The sequence below is a fragment of the Coffea arabica genome, chromosome 9e, assembly GCF_036785885.1.
Source record: "Coffea arabica cultivar ET-39 chromosome 9e, Coffea Arabica ET-39 HiFi, whole genome shotgun sequence".
Classification (NCBI taxonomy): domain Eukaryota; kingdom Viridiplantae; phylum Streptophyta; class Magnoliopsida; order Gentianales; family Rubiaceae; genus Coffea; species Coffea arabica.
The window spans coordinates 39,581,628-39,597,380 of NC_092327.1; the positions used below are offsets into that span (position 1 = coordinate 39,581,628).

Sequence of the window (15,753 nt, forward strand, 5' to 3'; positions counted from 1 at the left end):
AATGTGCCCCCGAGTGCCTTTTGTCCTCCCCCGCTGCAAGAGAAGGCACATGGTGGAGGTTGAATAATGAGGACCCCGTGACGGGGTTATCCTGGACAACGGTCGCACCTCGACCCCGGCCCCGAGGTTGAGAGGCTATGGTTATTCCATGGGATGGAATTCCCACTGGAATGGACGCTCTGGACCTTCCCGGCGTGCCTGAGGTGTGCGACCCTTCGCCTATGATCACCACGGCAGACTCGCGAGTGCATGCCGCCGCAGTGGTCTTCTTAGCCAGCTTGGATGAGGACTCACCAGCCTCCTTGCGCTTCTTGGCTGGCCTCTTTGCCACCTCGACCTCTCCCGAGATTATCAGGTCGGAAACCTTCATTACTGCAAAGCACGAAATGAAGTTAGTTAGAATTCAAGGAAAATAAACAAGAAAGTGAGAAATGGAAAAGTACAAGGTATGTGAAGCCTAGTGGAGATGAGGACGGGATGACCCGAGCTGATCAAGGCTCGGTTGAGCTCGCCCTTCACGAGCACTCTTTCAGGGAAGTCCCAACAGTTAATCTTCAGGCCCGACCCCGTCAACTTTTGGAAGTTGCGTTCTTCCAATTTGCCTGGGGAGGTTTCTTTGACCGAAGTGGGAGGTCTCCACCAGAATCCCCTGGGGAAGTCCTCAGCCGGGACGAAGAAAAAGTTCCTCTTCTCCTTTATTGAGCTCGGGGCATCATATACCAACCTTGGAACCTTGTTCCCGAATTAGAACCACCCCTTCTCGCTCCCGCTGTTCTTAAGTGAATAACAACGGCGGAAGATGTTGACGTTCGGTTCTATCTCCTGATGTCGGCAGAGTAGCTGGAAGCTGACGAAGATACGAATTGCATTTGGGGTGAGCTGAGTAATCCTCACCCCCCAGTACCTCAGGCAGTCCCGAAGAAACCTCGTAGTTGGCACCCTGAGCCCGGCCTCCAGCTGTTCTATGTAGATGGCTACCCTACCCTTTGGAGGCAAGGCGGCAGACTGATGTGGGCGCGACAGGTAGATACTGTAATCCCTTCTCCACGGGTACTTGCGGATCACCTCGGCTATGGAATCTTGGTCCACCGCACTGATGAAGGCCGGCATCTGGCCATAGTTTAGCGTGGCCGCGTTTGGAGGAGTGGAGGGCTCCTGTACACCTTCGTCCCTAGGAACTTCATTCCCGAGGTCATCATTGTACAAGATCTCGGGCTCGACCTCAATCTCTTCGGCCTGTTCTTCCGGAGACTCAGCTCGGCGAGATGTCTCCGCACCTCCTCCCCAGGCTCGGTAAGACGCTTCCGCACCTCCTTCCTCGGCGTCGGATGCAGTTCTCTCCCCGGAAGGGTCGGGCCTCTCTGCCTCGGTGAAGTCAGGCCTCACCGTCTCTTTGTGTGTGCGAGCTGTTCTAGCCATTAATACAGAAAGAAGAAGTGAACTTACTTAGGAGATGCAGAGTGAAGAAGTTGCTGAAGAAGATGTAGGTTGGAAAGATTGCCGAAGTGAAAAAGCAAAGAGACAGAGCTCTGAGGTGATTTCAAATTTTGGCAAAGAATGGAACGGTGAAAAGAAACCCCTATTTATAGGCAACAGGGGGGAACCGAAGAGACGCGATCTTTGGGATTCCCTAAAGCTCTCTCTCCCCTCATTAATGAAGGTGCTGTTCACCTGACAATCGATCGTATTGATCCGACGTTAAAGCTGCCAGCCCCCGTTTCACCTTCCCCCAGTCACATCTACACAGTCGTGACGTGTCCTTGCCATATTCCGTGTTCTACACGCGCGTCAGCTTCGGGAAGTGACGACCTCGGGAGACCCCGACCTCGCTCTTCTCGAAGCTTGGGGGGCTTAGTGAGGATGGTCATTTCGGCTCATGGAGTGCCTCCTGAAGTGCCACCTCGGCAAGACCTGTTGGTTTGGAACCCACCTCATTACCACTTCGGCTAAGATCGTTAGCCGAAGTGACGCTTGAGTATTTGATAACTGCAGAAAGGTACGATGTGACTCCTGACACATCTGACACCTGGGAAGGCTGCTCTGATACGCCGCCTGAACCTGACAGATGTCCCCTCACATCTCATAAAGATCGGTCAAGTCTACCGGATGCACTGACCATCTCAGATCTTTAGGGACTCGTGCCGACAGTCCCTCTCTCCTATCCTTCCTCTATAAATTCTCAACATTTCTATTGAGAAAGGGATGATGACCAATTCTCTGGTAACATACTACTCCCTTCTATTATACTACCTCCTTACAACCGAACTAACTTGAGTTTCGGAGTTATACTAGGGGATTCAGCCCCTCTTATTACCCAAGCAGGTGACCACGTCCAAGAGAGCTGCCCAAGATAAAAATACTTCTCCAGTTCGGGTGACTTACTCCAGCGGGACGAAAATCACCTCCTCACATTGCAAAAAGAGAATCCCACACAACTTTCCTTTTTTAATTCGAGTACTACTTGCTAGTAAATGTGTAAAGGAACGGAAGCACCGGGACCTAAAGGCTTCTCCAAAACGTCCCCCATGGATTTCTTCAAGAAATTCAGGCGCTTGAACCCCCCCCCCCCCCCCCCCCCCCACCACTCGAGAGCTCACTTCTCTTGGTGCTTTTGACTGTTTATTGTTCAGCTTTTGTTTGATTTTTTGTATTCTTTTACTGGATTACAGAATGAGCAACAGGGGTTTCGGCTTGCATGGTCACAGTTTACTTCTCACTTGGTTTGGTTTCAATAGTTCTTTTTCTTCTTCCATCGTCAGCAGAACTCGGGAATTTCGAAAATGGAAAAGTGAATTTCCTCGAAACTGGCAAACAAGAAAAGATGCGCACAGAGGCCCTCATATTAAAATTTTTTTTTTCCAGCTTGGCTGTCGGTTGACTAAGCCCAGCATTTGTTAAAAAAAAAAAATTTGTTTCTTTCTTGTCGGGCTGATTAAATCCTGAAAGCATTGTTTCGATTTTTTATTTTTTGGACAATAATAGAATGAAGTAGCTGCCTGCAGCATGGACTTTTATATGCCACACCAATTGTTTTTTGTCGTCATACGGAAAAGATAGAAAGGAAAAAATTCAAATGACCAATGGTCTTTTTGCGATGTTCAGTCAACATTCGGAGGCCCATATGTCTAATTAAACGGATTTAATGTACCGATAAGCCTCAAAAAATCTATAGATTTGACCTTTATATTTTACTGTATACTCATTCCACATTCACGTGTTGTAGACAAACTTTATTAAAAAATATATATATATATATCTAACGCATTCAAGTGTGTGGACAGCTGGAAAGGTCAGAAACTATGGTTGAAACTCGAATATATATATATAGTTATAGTTATTACTCGCACTAAAAAATTCACGGAAAAGTATAGCATAGTACAGCATTCAACAACAAATCGAAGCAGCAACTGACGCAGGAAGCGGTCCTTTCAATTAGAGATGGGATCTCAGTCCATTAGATGCCAAGGTTTACACGTTACATTTAATAATCCAAAGACCAAAAGTATACAAACTTTTAATAGTTCGTGTTAGGGGTGTTTACTGGCCGATAATAGGTAATTCGATAAAAAAAAAAAATCAATTTTTTGATTTTCTTTCATCAAGTTCAACATCTAGTCAGCGCCCAAACTTTTATTTGATAATTGGATATTGGTAATTAGATTTCGACTGAATAATCGATATTTCAATAAAATACCCAAAAGTTTTGAATTTATAGATCTGCTAAGCATATTTAATATGTAATTAATAATATGAAAGTTATTAATACGTTAAGCATAAATTACAACTTATAATACTACTATTAACTAATGCATTGACATGTAATACAATCTAATTCATAGGCATGAAATATATACAATATTTATTTTTAATATAAAATTTGATAATTCGTTGATTATTTTCGGGAATCAAATTTAAATATCTATTCCCAAACTGTTTTACCAAATTTTTAGATCAAATCTTAATCGATTTTTCCAAATTTCATTAGATCGACCTGTTATTCAATTTTTTCCAAAGTGTGAACACCCTAGTTCGAGTTTTTTTTTCCCCTTTAATGGTTTATTTTAGTTTACAAAAAATTAGAGGAAGAAAAAAACGAATGTAATAAAAATAACCTGAAATTGAATGATTGAACGGTCACAAATAACCTATGAATCTATGCACTGGTTGCATTGCCTGATGGTACAAAAGCCAAAGCTCTGCCAACATCCCTCACAAACGCACCGATGGCAGCATACTCCTTCAAAGCTCTTACATCAGCGTTATTCCTCAGCATCTCCGGCAGGAACAGCCAAAGTCCGGTGACCATGACAAATACAACCACCAAGGCCGTCGAAAGAAACCTTGGCAACCGCCACCTACTCTTGAGAGCCTTCTTAGCAGCAACCTCCACAACCATACAAACCCCATGCAACAAAAAGAACCCAGTCAGCTTCCCTGTAGGCCTCGCACGGCCCATATAGTAAAAGATCAGCTCGTGCATTAGGGCAGAAACAACGAAAGTTCCTAACACCGCTGGAACCGAGGCCAACTCCCGGCCGAGTAACTTCTCTGCCAGTTTGTGGACAGGTTCGTATACGGACGGGCGGAGAATACGGGTAACCATGAGGTTCCATCTGCGACCCCAGAAATCTTGCAGCGACGACGAGAACAGGGGCTCGTTAAACGTTGGTTCCAATTCTGCCCCTAGTGACACCCGTGCCATGGTGGCCACAATTGCTAGTATAATTTCCAGTGCAAAGTACATATGGAAACAGTACAAAATCCAGATTATGAGCGGATTGATTTGGTCACTGTAGTCGTACAATTTAATCATGGATGCCAAGAGGACCCCTTTCGTAGCGTAACTGACTACAGATCGATGGCTTTTCTTCTTTGACGACTCTTTTTGAGGTGGGGTATTTTCAGGATGACCATTTTGTGGAGTTTCCTCCGGGGGTGGTTTTTGTCGAATTCTGATGGGGAGGCATGCCAAGGCTATGAAGCGAGGAAAAGAGAGTGAAGGGTCGGAGAGAGGGCCTCTGTGGAAAGCAAACATGAGGAGTTTGAAGTTGGAAAGCCATGCTACGAAGAAGGCAGTGGTGACCCCAAGATGTAAGGTGTGGAGTTTGAGAGGGAGATATACGAAGAGACAGATTATGGGAAGAAATGCCAAGAACCTTGGCATGCCCTTTTGGACGATCTTTCCAGCCAAGTAGCAGTAGCACAAAGAGACGTACACAGATAACCATACCTCGACGAAATTGCTAATCTCACCCTCCACCCAATACTTGATCACATCCTTGATCTCGCCTTCCATTTCCCCCGGTAAAGTGTAAACTCTCCTCTCCTCTCTGTTTCCCTTCTGTTTTGAGTAGAGTTCTTGCCTTTTTGGTTGGTACCCTGTTGATTGGTTTTTATCAGCGCTGGTGGGCGATCAAAAAAGATAGATGCCCACTTGGGACTACGGACACTCTAATATTATTGTTTTCAACGTGTACCCTACATGCGAACAACGAGTGGAATCCGAGCAGCTGAGTGAGCGAGTCCAAATTAAGTTTTGTGGCTCTCTTCTGTAATCTGTACCATTTCTTTGTTTGTCAGAACTTCTGTAATCTGTACTTGATAGAGAAAATTTAAACGGAAAAATAACTTTACGTGGAGGAAATTTGCTCTTAACTGTTCTAGAATCTAGACTGGGAAATTATCTGGGTGCTGATATTTTTCTAAACCAACCAGAAAAAATAATATAAAGGAAAAAAGAGACAGAAGAGGGGCCATCATCTAGAAAGGTTTTGTGTTTTTTTTCTTTTTTTTCTTTCTTTCCTTCCCCCGAGTAATGAACCTTGTAGACAGTGGAGTTTCACATCTCAAGTCGCTCGTCTGTATGCGGCAGATGATGATTGGATGACCTCCTCCAATTATTTTTTTTATTATAATTATAGAATTTCTATAACCTAACCTAATTTAGAAGGTGAGAACTTAATGTGAACAGAGATTACATCGAAAATAACCTAATTTGGCAGGTGAGGACTCAATGTGAACAGGGATTATATCGAAAATCACCAATTAAGGCGTCACATATTGTGGTAATTTTTTGGCGGGCCAAAGGCCCACTGGCTGCATGACCTCCTGCAATGGACCATAGGCTAATGCGGTGGTGGTTGGTGTGGAACTCCAGTCTTCAGCTTATACCGAAGGAATTGACCATCATAATTCATAAGGACTGACTTGATTAATCAGGCAACCAGTGACAAAAGAGATTAGCCTGTGGAACTGCGGACCGTGTCTCTACTCTGTAGCCTAGGCTGCCGCAATTCTTTTCACACTGCCCTAGACCACCAACCAATACAGCAACAAGTTTTAGAAAGAAAAGAAGAAGAAGGAAATAGGCATGGTGAGGTCATCCCGGTTTCTATTGTTGCTCCTGTTTTTGTAGGCAACCTTTGGGCTTTGGCAGCTAGACTCGTTTAATCAGGTGATGACCAATTAGAGGTGGTAAAATAGACGAGATGAGCGGGATTTGCTTGGGTTTGAAATGGAATCAAATCATATGGGTTTGAGCCTAACCTTACCCATATGTGTTTTGGGACTAATTTGGACGGGATTACTTTGGAATGGGTTTAGATTGATCCCACCCAATACCCAAATCTATTTTCTACATTTTTTTTCCTTTAATTCATTTTTTATTTTTTATATAACTTTAATATTTTTGATTTATTAAATTTCTTTTAGTTTTATTAAATAAACATGCAAGTGTTTTATACTCAAGATTCTCACCAAAAAATTGGATTAACAAATAAAGGAAAAGATAGGTATATAGTCATATTCCAACATATATCAAGATGACCAAGACACTTAGGGTGTTGAATATTTATCCTGATCATTGTCCAAGGATGACAGGTCTAAACTGACTGAAATGCTGGAAATTCTTTTGGCTAATGACTAGGAAGACTGCTAGATTATATTCGCTGGAATGACTATAAAAATTGTTAAAAATAATTTTTGAATCTAAGACTCAGTTTGGATTGGCTATTTTTTCAAAAAAACTAGTTTTTCAAATACAATGTTACAGTAATATACAATAACTTAAAAAACATCCCATCCACATTAGTATATCAAATATTTCAAAAAAAATTTATAGTAAAAATTTTTCATATACACTACTACAATAAAATATTTCAAAAATACCCCAAAAAATAACTAATCCAAACGGAGCCCTTGCTATCTGAGCCCAATGGGCACCCAAGTATTTTCCAAAATTTCCCATCAATTAATGGGTACAATTGGAATTTGTCCCATTTTAAACCCAATATTAAATTCCAATACCCATCCCGCCCAAAGTCTTCATGGACATGGGTAATCCATTGGGACCTCTAAACTTGAATTAGAAGAAAAAAAAAAAAAGAGAGAGAGTGCTTGTGCCTGAACTTAAACTAATTAATTTAAGCTTTTACACTTGATTAGTTGCTTGTGCTAAAACATCTGTTATACCTTACAGAGTTCTGATACGGTATCCAAATTAATGCTTTTCATTTTTTTTTATTCAAAAAAGTTGGGATGGATTCATATTATTAGATCACCAATCACCGTCACATATCAGAACATACTTCTCGGATTTTTCTTGTCCATTATTCATCCGGCTAAAGATTGTAAGCAAAAGTAATTTCGGTTTTAGCGATGATGCACAAAAGTGATGAACTTTAGGAATAACTCATGAATGGACTTAGCTTACCCAAGACATGTCGTCAATTGACTGGTCAGTGGAGTAAATTCTCCTTACCAACTTTATGTCCACTCGATGTCTCACAAGCGGAAAGCTAACAAACAACGGAATATATCAAAACCGTAATCAAATCATCAAGGGAGCCCAATGCTTTTCCTTTGTTTGTTTACTGTTTACTAGAGGTGGCAAAACGAATGGTTTTGCTTAAATGGATAATGGACAAAAATCAATCCAATCTAATTACAATCATTTAATAAATGAACCTAAATGAATAGGATAGGATTTAAATGGATGATGCAATATCATGATCCAACCATTTATTCTCCTAAGTGCTATAAATAGTTATTCATCCTACTCTAGTCAAAGTGATCAAAGTGTGGAGTATTAGAATAAGCACTCACCATTTGCAGCCTCTCTTCCTGTTATTCAAATACTGATATGTACTAATTGAAAGCATTTTTCAAACCGCTGTCCGGATTCAAAGTCAAAGGCAGCCTCAACCCACACTTATCAATAATATATCATCTTATCATCATGAAGAAGTAAGCTTGTATGTATAATATCTAGTAGGTTGCCCGAAAAGCTTGCACCCAGTTAATTCTTAGAATGGAGTTAAAAACAATCAATTTGAACTCAGAATTCAAATCTGTGTGCTCAATAAATTCACTCAAAACACTCTCCTCTGATGACAGCCGCAGCCAGGGCCTTTCCCCAAGAGAGGAACCAAAATTCTATTTTGATACAAACTTTTTGAGTTTTCCAGCGGGTCAAGAGCTCTATATTATATAGAGTTGGTTAGTGCATGTTTGAATGTGTAAGCTGCTCTAGTATGTTGTGAGACCCTATTTTTCTTTTTTAAGTTTTGATAATTGGATTTACATGGATAATATGGACTATCCATTTAAATCCACCAACTTGTGTGGGTTTAAATGGTCATCCATGCAAGTCTATCAAAAATTTTTTAGTCATCCAAGTTCATTCAGGTTAGGATAATTTGGATGCATAAATGGATATGGATCCAAATTGTCACTTCTGCCGCTTACTACACTTTATTCGTGTTTTAGCAGTATCTTGCGAATCAAAAGTTGCAGAATAATTTGTAAGTCATCCAAATCCATTCAATATAGGTTTAGGTGGATGGGTAAATGAATATGGATCCAAATTGCCACTTCTACTTCTACTGTGTACCATACTTTATTCGTGATTAGCACTATCTTGCAAGTCAGAAGTTGCAGAACAATCCTTTACGAATCAAAAGTTGCAGAATAATTCTTTTCGCTTTCCTGTGGATTATCACTTAACGACGTTCGATCTTCAATTTGTCATTTTAAGATCTTCTATCGAGTCATTTCTAAACCTCCCCCACTTAATTCCTTTCTGGCAAAATTTTAGACTTATATGTCCTAGACATTTGCTTCATCTCACTTCAATCCCGTCGTTTCGGGCAAGCTCTGGCTATGTAGCACTTGTTTGGGAACTCCAGCCAACAAATATAGCTTTTGCGCTTGCCACTTCTGATTAGTCGATTTCTGATATAGCTTTTCAAAAGATCAGACGGAACATATAAAGCCTCAACCTACCATGCTGAGATGCTAGAATCTTTAGCCTTGTACTAGCAGCATTTAATACGGGAGTGGGTTTGCAGGGACTGCCCTAAACTTGCCCAGATTTGGGCTGTCAAATTTGGGAACAAGAAATCCACGCAACGGGACCAAATTGAGCTGAGCTATGCGGCCCAATCCAGGCCACAAACTTGACCAGCAGAAGCCCCTGATCCCTTAGTACATAGCCTTTCGAAACTAAATCTAGATCAACGGAATCTGACCTAAGAAATAAGTACACAACTGATTGAAACCATCTAACTTTGCATTCTTGCTACATTTTTGTTAAATGTTTGTATGAAGACGACATCAACAGTCACGTGGCAAGTAGCACTTGTCGACCTGCTCACGAGTTACTGGGTAACGGTCACACCGATGAAATCAAGCTTCTTTGCTGAGAGCCCACAGATCATTGTTGTCAAGCTTCTTTAAATCTGCTGCTGCTGCTGCTGCTGCTGCTCGTATATCTGCATATATGCTTCCGACAGTGCTACCATCTGGGGGAGAGTTTCTGTAACATGCAGATCTTGCATCTCATACCTGCAAATACAGAACAAACACGATTGGAAGCCCATTAGTGGCATAATCTTCATGCAACTTAAAAAAACTTTGAGAACTAAGCAAAGATTACCATAATTCTTCAGACTTCCGCTGTACAAAAACCCGGTATGATCCTTCACCTGGTTTACCATCATGAACTATGTTGGCAATCAAATCGTACTTGGAGCGTAGTCTTTCATTCTGTTTGGGTGCAGGAAGTGGAATGTAGTCCTTGAGCTCCAGGTTCTTCACGGGAAAATTAACTGAGGGAAAAAAATTTAGAAAAATGAACTTAAAAGAAAAATGGGACATACAATTTAGTCACAGCATATATCAAATTAATATTATTTTCATAATCCAGCGGTAACACCTCAACAACTTTGTAAGACACAAATTAGAAGCAGCATCTCCACAAACAGGTGAAAACATGGATCTTGCAAACACGTGGAATGGGATATGCAAAGAATACCAGGCACTGGTAAGATCTTACTGTCGCACATCACTTCACAAGATTATCAAAATGCCAAGACAGGCAGGGATAAAATACAGAACTAACTAATATTGGTACCATATAGAATAGAAAAGAAACATTAGACTAGAGGAACATGAGACACCAAAAAATGAAGCCCAAAATGTCACACATCACAGCAAAATTTTTGCATGGAATTGTGTGAGAACAAGAAAACATGTATGACTTAAATCTCCATCTTGACAGTGAAAGCAACAAACAAGATTATTTGTGCTAGATTCCAAGCCGTTCATGTAATGAAACTGGCCAGACAAAAATTTCCCCCAAACTTCCCACATCACTTCCCTTCGAGGAAAGCTATCTAAAAAGTATCTGGAGAAGCAATGTGCTAATGTGAACGGAAACAGTTCCAAATGAGACAGCAGTCGCCTCATTATGTCTAGCATACATAGTTGTTGACTAAATAGCAAATAATCTCCACCTGAAAAATCATCAGGCAGAATAAAGCTATATATCAATACATCAAGAACATACAGTCTTATAGGCAGAAAAACAGAGTAATCTTTCAATTTATCCTGTACTGTGAACTCAAACAACAGCAACTCCTCCTAGAATCACGTAAATAAACAGACTCAAAAAACTACTGCAATCGGTATCTTACTACCCCCCTCCAAACACCTCAAGAAACAAAAAGGAGAAGCAGAAAGTCTGTCAAACATTACAAATACTTACCAAGGGTAGGATTTTTCTCCACAAAGAAATTATTCTTCGTAAAACGTCGCATGTGGAGAATTAAGTAAGGTGGCAATTTTGTAACACGATATTTCATCCTTGCCATCCTAGGTCGCACAACTTCTGTCACAGTCTCACCATCAAACTTTTTCAGAATGTTGAAAAGTGGAACCTGGGAGCATTTGTGACATTGAGAAAAGTGGTTTTAGCACAAAAACATTTGTGCCGAAGCTAAGCCATTGTCTTAGTTGAAAAAAATTTTGATTAGCAATATTCTGTTAGCCCCAAAAAATATAAAACAACATAATACAGATTCAATATAAATCCGTAATAAAGCAGGATTTTTTCCTTTTTTTTGGAAGGGAGGGGAAAGATGGTGAGATACAGATTCAACTAATATGAATGATACAAGGCAGACATCACAAGCATAAAAGCACTACATATCCTGTCCTGGCAAGGTATATTGGCTGTCCATGAATAACCAAGTCATCATATTTGATGCCCTTAAATAAAGCTAAGTCCAGATGCCCCAAGATAGCATTAAAGCACCAAGTATGAGATCACAGATAAATGTGGTAACCTCAACACTTAAAACCTTATAAAGCCTTTGAGGTGCTATATGTTTTGTAAGGCATGTCATATATCAACATCTATATGATTTTTCCCACATAAAGGCAACCCAAAGGTGAAGATCTCCTTCCTCCTACCAAATTGTACTGGACTCTGATCAACAACTCTGATATAGCACCTAATGTGACTAACACCACTTCACCCAGTATTCCCCAGTGATCCCCAGATCCTGCAATGACCAAAGTGGCTGCACCTCATAGCTAGTTGCCTCAGAAAATTCTTTAACCAATCTATTGTCCCCACCATAGAACAAACAGGACAGTGTCTCGCAGGGAAATTAGTTCAAATGCACAAAATTACAGTTTTGAGCATGAAACTAATGACCAACATGTTTTGCGCATTCTGATTATCAATTCTTAGAACAAGATATGAACAAGTGACAACCACAACACCAGAATTAAAAGAATGTGAAGTAACCTGGGGGATGATGTTTTTCTCCATAACATCTTTGAAGAGTGGCGGGGGTGGCAAATCTAGACCAAGCATTAAGAACGGCATTCTGGTACTTTCTGTAAAAGAACTATGCACCTCGGATCCAGTATCTACACCATTACCATTAATTACTGCATCTCCATCTACCTTTTTCTCAACAATGGGTTTGCTATGGCTTTCTTTCACTACCTCCAGTTCTCCCTAATGAAATGATAAAGGACAATTTTTTTTGCTCAAAACAAGCAACAAAAATTCATCTAGTACAACAAAAACATGCAGGAAAGCAAAGAAAACGGTTTCATTAGAATAGTACCTGAAAGCATTGGTGGATAATGCTGCCACTTTTCTTTGAACCTTTGAGATCTGCATGCAGTGTATTAAGAAGCCATGACATAAACTCAACAGGGTCAGACTGCGCACCAATTCGAAACCGTTTCTTACTGGCTTTCATAACTGCTTGTAAGAACTCATGTGGACTAACCTGCAAAATTCACAGAAGTACAGAATGAAACTCGTGAACAAGAAACAATTCCATGAACGTTCAGTACCAGTCCGAACCTGTCCCTTAAAGTTCCTTGCATGCCAAATTTTTCGAGTGAGCTCTCCAAATCGATGGACTAGTGGAGATTTGCTGTGCTGATAGTTTTCAGGGATAAGAAAAAAGTTCCTCAGAGGAGTAACACGCATTAAGGACTGAATAGTGACATTAACAAAATCTGTTTCCTTTATGTTGTTCAGCCCCACCTACAAATCAGTTCCCGTGCAAAAAACTCAATATAGGCACTAACAAGGATATAGATGACATTTCAAGTATTAAACGATGATAGCGAGACCAAACCATTCCAGGTAGATAATCTGATCCATCAAGTGCCCTAGACCATTGCTTATTCTTGTCAAGGTGCAAAACTTGTTCCCTGGTGAACCTGTTACACAGTGCCAAAACAAAGTTGGCAGCCAGCAAAGACAACAAACAGGAGACAAGGGCCAAATCTAGCATGAAAAGATAAAAAAATCCAGCATTATACATTGTAGGAAGCATTAAGCACTTTTATGAAGTCATTTTGTGGAAACTAGGAAAACTCTATAATCAGAAAAAGAATGCTTGACTTCCAGGCAAAACCTCCTTTCTTTACCTCTTCATGTCATCTACACTTCCCTCTGCGGCCAAAACGCAACCACACCGAAAAATAAAAGAAAGGGATGGGGAAAGGGAAACATGAGACATGCATGAGATTTGTTACTGAAACACATCCTATCCAATCAACACATGATATAATTGACACTGGAAATGTGAACCATAGATAAAAGGCAATCAAGAGGAAAATAAATATGTCAGCATTGACATAAAATTTTCAGACACCTTGGGTTAAGAACATGTCGAATGTCATCCAATGATGGGTCAACAATCTCATATCCATCAGGGAGGCAATAAACTTTCTCTGTCCGAAGATTGATGTAGACATGGTGTCCAGCTTCAAGACTGTGAGTATATGCATGAGATTTTTGGCCTCTTCCCTGGTAGTACTTCCCACAAACTAAACATGCGTAAACGTTCAAATTGGAAAGGGAAACTGAGCAAAACCTCTCAAAGTCAAAATCCAAAACCTGAACACAACAAAGTAGAGAATATCATAACCAGAAGCAACAACATAAAACAGTATCTTAAAACTAAAAGAGATTGTATTACATAAAAACAAATTGTTCTAAAGCATCAAAAGGACGATCATAATTATAAGCACCCAAAAAATTGGAAGCTACTGAAACCCAAGGTTCATCTGAAATACTGCAAAGAGATTTACTTAATGATAATCGACAGTATCTTACACCAGCCACTCAGGCAAACAGCCATAATTTCCAGTGAGAGGCATGTTATCTATTCCTAGATAGAAGCAATTTCAGGAAAAACAAACATGAAAAGTATTAAAAACAAGAACAAATCAACAACTAATAAAAAAAAAACATCATTATGTTATATTTAATGACTCAGTAAAGCAAAAGCATTAATCAAAATACCTGTCGATTAACAGTATCAAGGTAAGGACAGTCCCTTCTCACTTCAACAGCTCGACTGCGCTTTCCACGAGTTCCCACCATAAGAGTATCATCGTCATCTTCTTCTTCATCATATTCTTCCTTGTGAGTATTGCCATTCGGCTCTGATCCTGTGCCCCCGCTCAAAACCCTATTGAGGTTCCCTCCTCTCTTGTCATCCTCCTCGTCATCGTCGTCCTCATACGAAGCGAGAGGAAGTAAAGGATTCTCAAATGCGACCGTAGACGGCGGAGGAGAAGCTGACGCCGAACCAGAGGATTGCTCCACTATCTTCTGCCTTTTGGAACTGGAATTCTCTACCATCGTAAAAACTAAGAAATGTAATATCAAAAAGAGAGAGAAAAGAAACCCTAAATTAGCCAGCTATAAGACATAACCTCGGGATGAAGAAAGAATACAAAACATGGAGAAGAAAAACCTCCAATAATTTCACTTAATCAATAGCGTTCGAGCTCAAGCTGAAACTATCTCAATAGTTACAGAAACAAAATAGGGGAAATTTCATAGAATTTCACGTTAATGCTTGAGATACATAAAACTCTACCGAATTGCTAGTATCCGTACAACTTACCGGTGAAGAACGGCGAAAGAGAGAAACGATGAAGATTGTAGGGTTTGGATCCAATTCCAGGGTTTCGACTGATTTCTTTTTCGTTGGATGAATTGACCGGAGAAAAATGTGTAGAACATAAAACAGAAGAGCAAGGAGTGGAGGAAGAACCTGGGCTGGCTGTCAGCCGACTTTCGAGAGGATGAAATGTTATCCGGACCTTTTTGGGCTTACCGTTTGCTCCACAGGAAAAGGCCCAATTCTGTGCAGCAATTTTTCTCGTATAATTGTCCAGACTATTTTCTTGGAAGTGCAAAAATAACTCGGTCATTCTTGAGTTTTAGTTTGGGAATTGTCCGCACTCTCATTTTAGTACATGGTGGCTTAATAAATAACTAGACTACACAGTTTATAGTGATTACGAAAAAAATTAATACTTATTTAATATAAAGTGTTTAAAAATTTTAATAATTTGAAAATACATAGAACTATTACATAGAATTAAAATGAGGAGAAGAGAAGAATATATTCATAATATTGTGTTATATTCTAATTTAAAGAAGGAAAAGTAGAGAAATACGAATTGGGTAAAAATTCAATTTGGAAACAATATTTCAATATATGTATGTGTGTGTGTGTGCGCGCGTGTATTTGAAGTTAAAGTTTAGGTCCTATTTGATAATTCAATTCAGTAATAAAACTTAATGATTCAAATCTTAACATATTTAGACGCGTTTGATGACAAGAAATAGAATATTTAAGTTAATTAAGTGGCATTAAATTTTCTAAACAAAATTTGCTCCACAAAATAAGTAATAAACTATTCATTTATCACTTAATATGATATAGTCTCAAATATATCACATTTAATACTTAACAATTTAATAAATCAATGGATTTAAACTTCAGATTTTAGAATTCAATTTTCATACTTCAGTTTTAGCAAATGCACTCTTAGTTCTTGCTTTCTCTGAAAATTAAGTGAGTATATAGGTTGGGAGAAGAATGGGTTAGGTGATATAGAGGGCGGAGATCACAGGTTTGA

At 39.8% G+C, this 15,753-nt stretch overlaps 2 protein-coding genes across 3 annotated transcripts; both read right to left on the reverse strand.

The window, feature by feature from the left end:
- Window positions 1–4,099: 4,099 nt before the first annotated feature.
- LOC113710610 (acyl-CoA--sterol O-acyltransferase 1-like) lies at window positions 4,100–5,699 on the reverse strand. The gene has a single exon (XM_027233718.2). It carries the CDS (start codon window positions 5,294–5,296, stop codon window positions 4,154–4,156), a length of 1,143 nt encoding a protein of 380 aa, XP_027089519.1. The 5' UTR covers window positions 5,297–5,699; the 3' UTR covers window positions 4,100–4,153.
- Window positions 5,700–9,292: 3,593 nt separating this feature from the next.
- Window positions 9,293–15,073, reverse strand: LOC113710326 (uncharacterized). Of its 2 annotated transcripts, none has more exons than XM_072065597.1 (10): window positions 14,730–15,073; window positions 14,120–14,454; window positions 13,467–13,711; window positions 12,945–13,029; window positions 12,665–12,850; window positions 12,420–12,587; window positions 12,092–12,307; window positions 11,045–11,216; window positions 9,935–10,106; window positions 9,293–9,843 (listed from the first exon to the last, which is right to left on the reverse strand). In XM_072065597.1, exons 1-10 carry the CDS (start codon window positions 15,037–15,039, stop codon window positions 9,732–9,734), a joined length of 2,001 nt encoding a protein of 666 aa, XP_071921698.1. In that variant the 5' UTR covers window positions 15,040–15,073; the 3' UTR covers window positions 9,293–9,731. The 2 variants fall into 2 exon arrangements, with proteins under 2 accessions (XP_071921698.1, XP_027089074.2); XM_027233273.2 differs by having other exon boundaries at window positions 14,120–14,469.
- Window positions 15,074–15,753: the final 680 nt, after the last annotated feature.

Excerpts from the sequence above, each read along its gene's own strand:
- LOC113710610 (XM_027233718.2), bottom strand. The coding sequence starts at position 5,296 with ATGGAAGGCGAGATCAAGGATGTGATCAAGTATTGGGTGGAGGGTGAG.
- LOC113710326 (XM_027233273.2), bottom strand. The coding sequence starts at position 15,039 with ATGACCGAGTTATTTTTGCACTTCCAAGAAAATAGTCTGGACAATTAT. Across the intron at positions 13,030-13,466 it reads CGACATGTTCTTAACCCAAG|GTTCACCAGGGAACAAGTTT; the intron begins GTGTCTGAAAAT and ends ACTGTGTAACAG. Across the intron at positions 11,217-12,091 it reads AGAAAAACATCATCCCCCAG|GTTCCACTTTTCAACATTCT; the intron begins GTTACTTCACAT and ends AAATGCTCCCAG.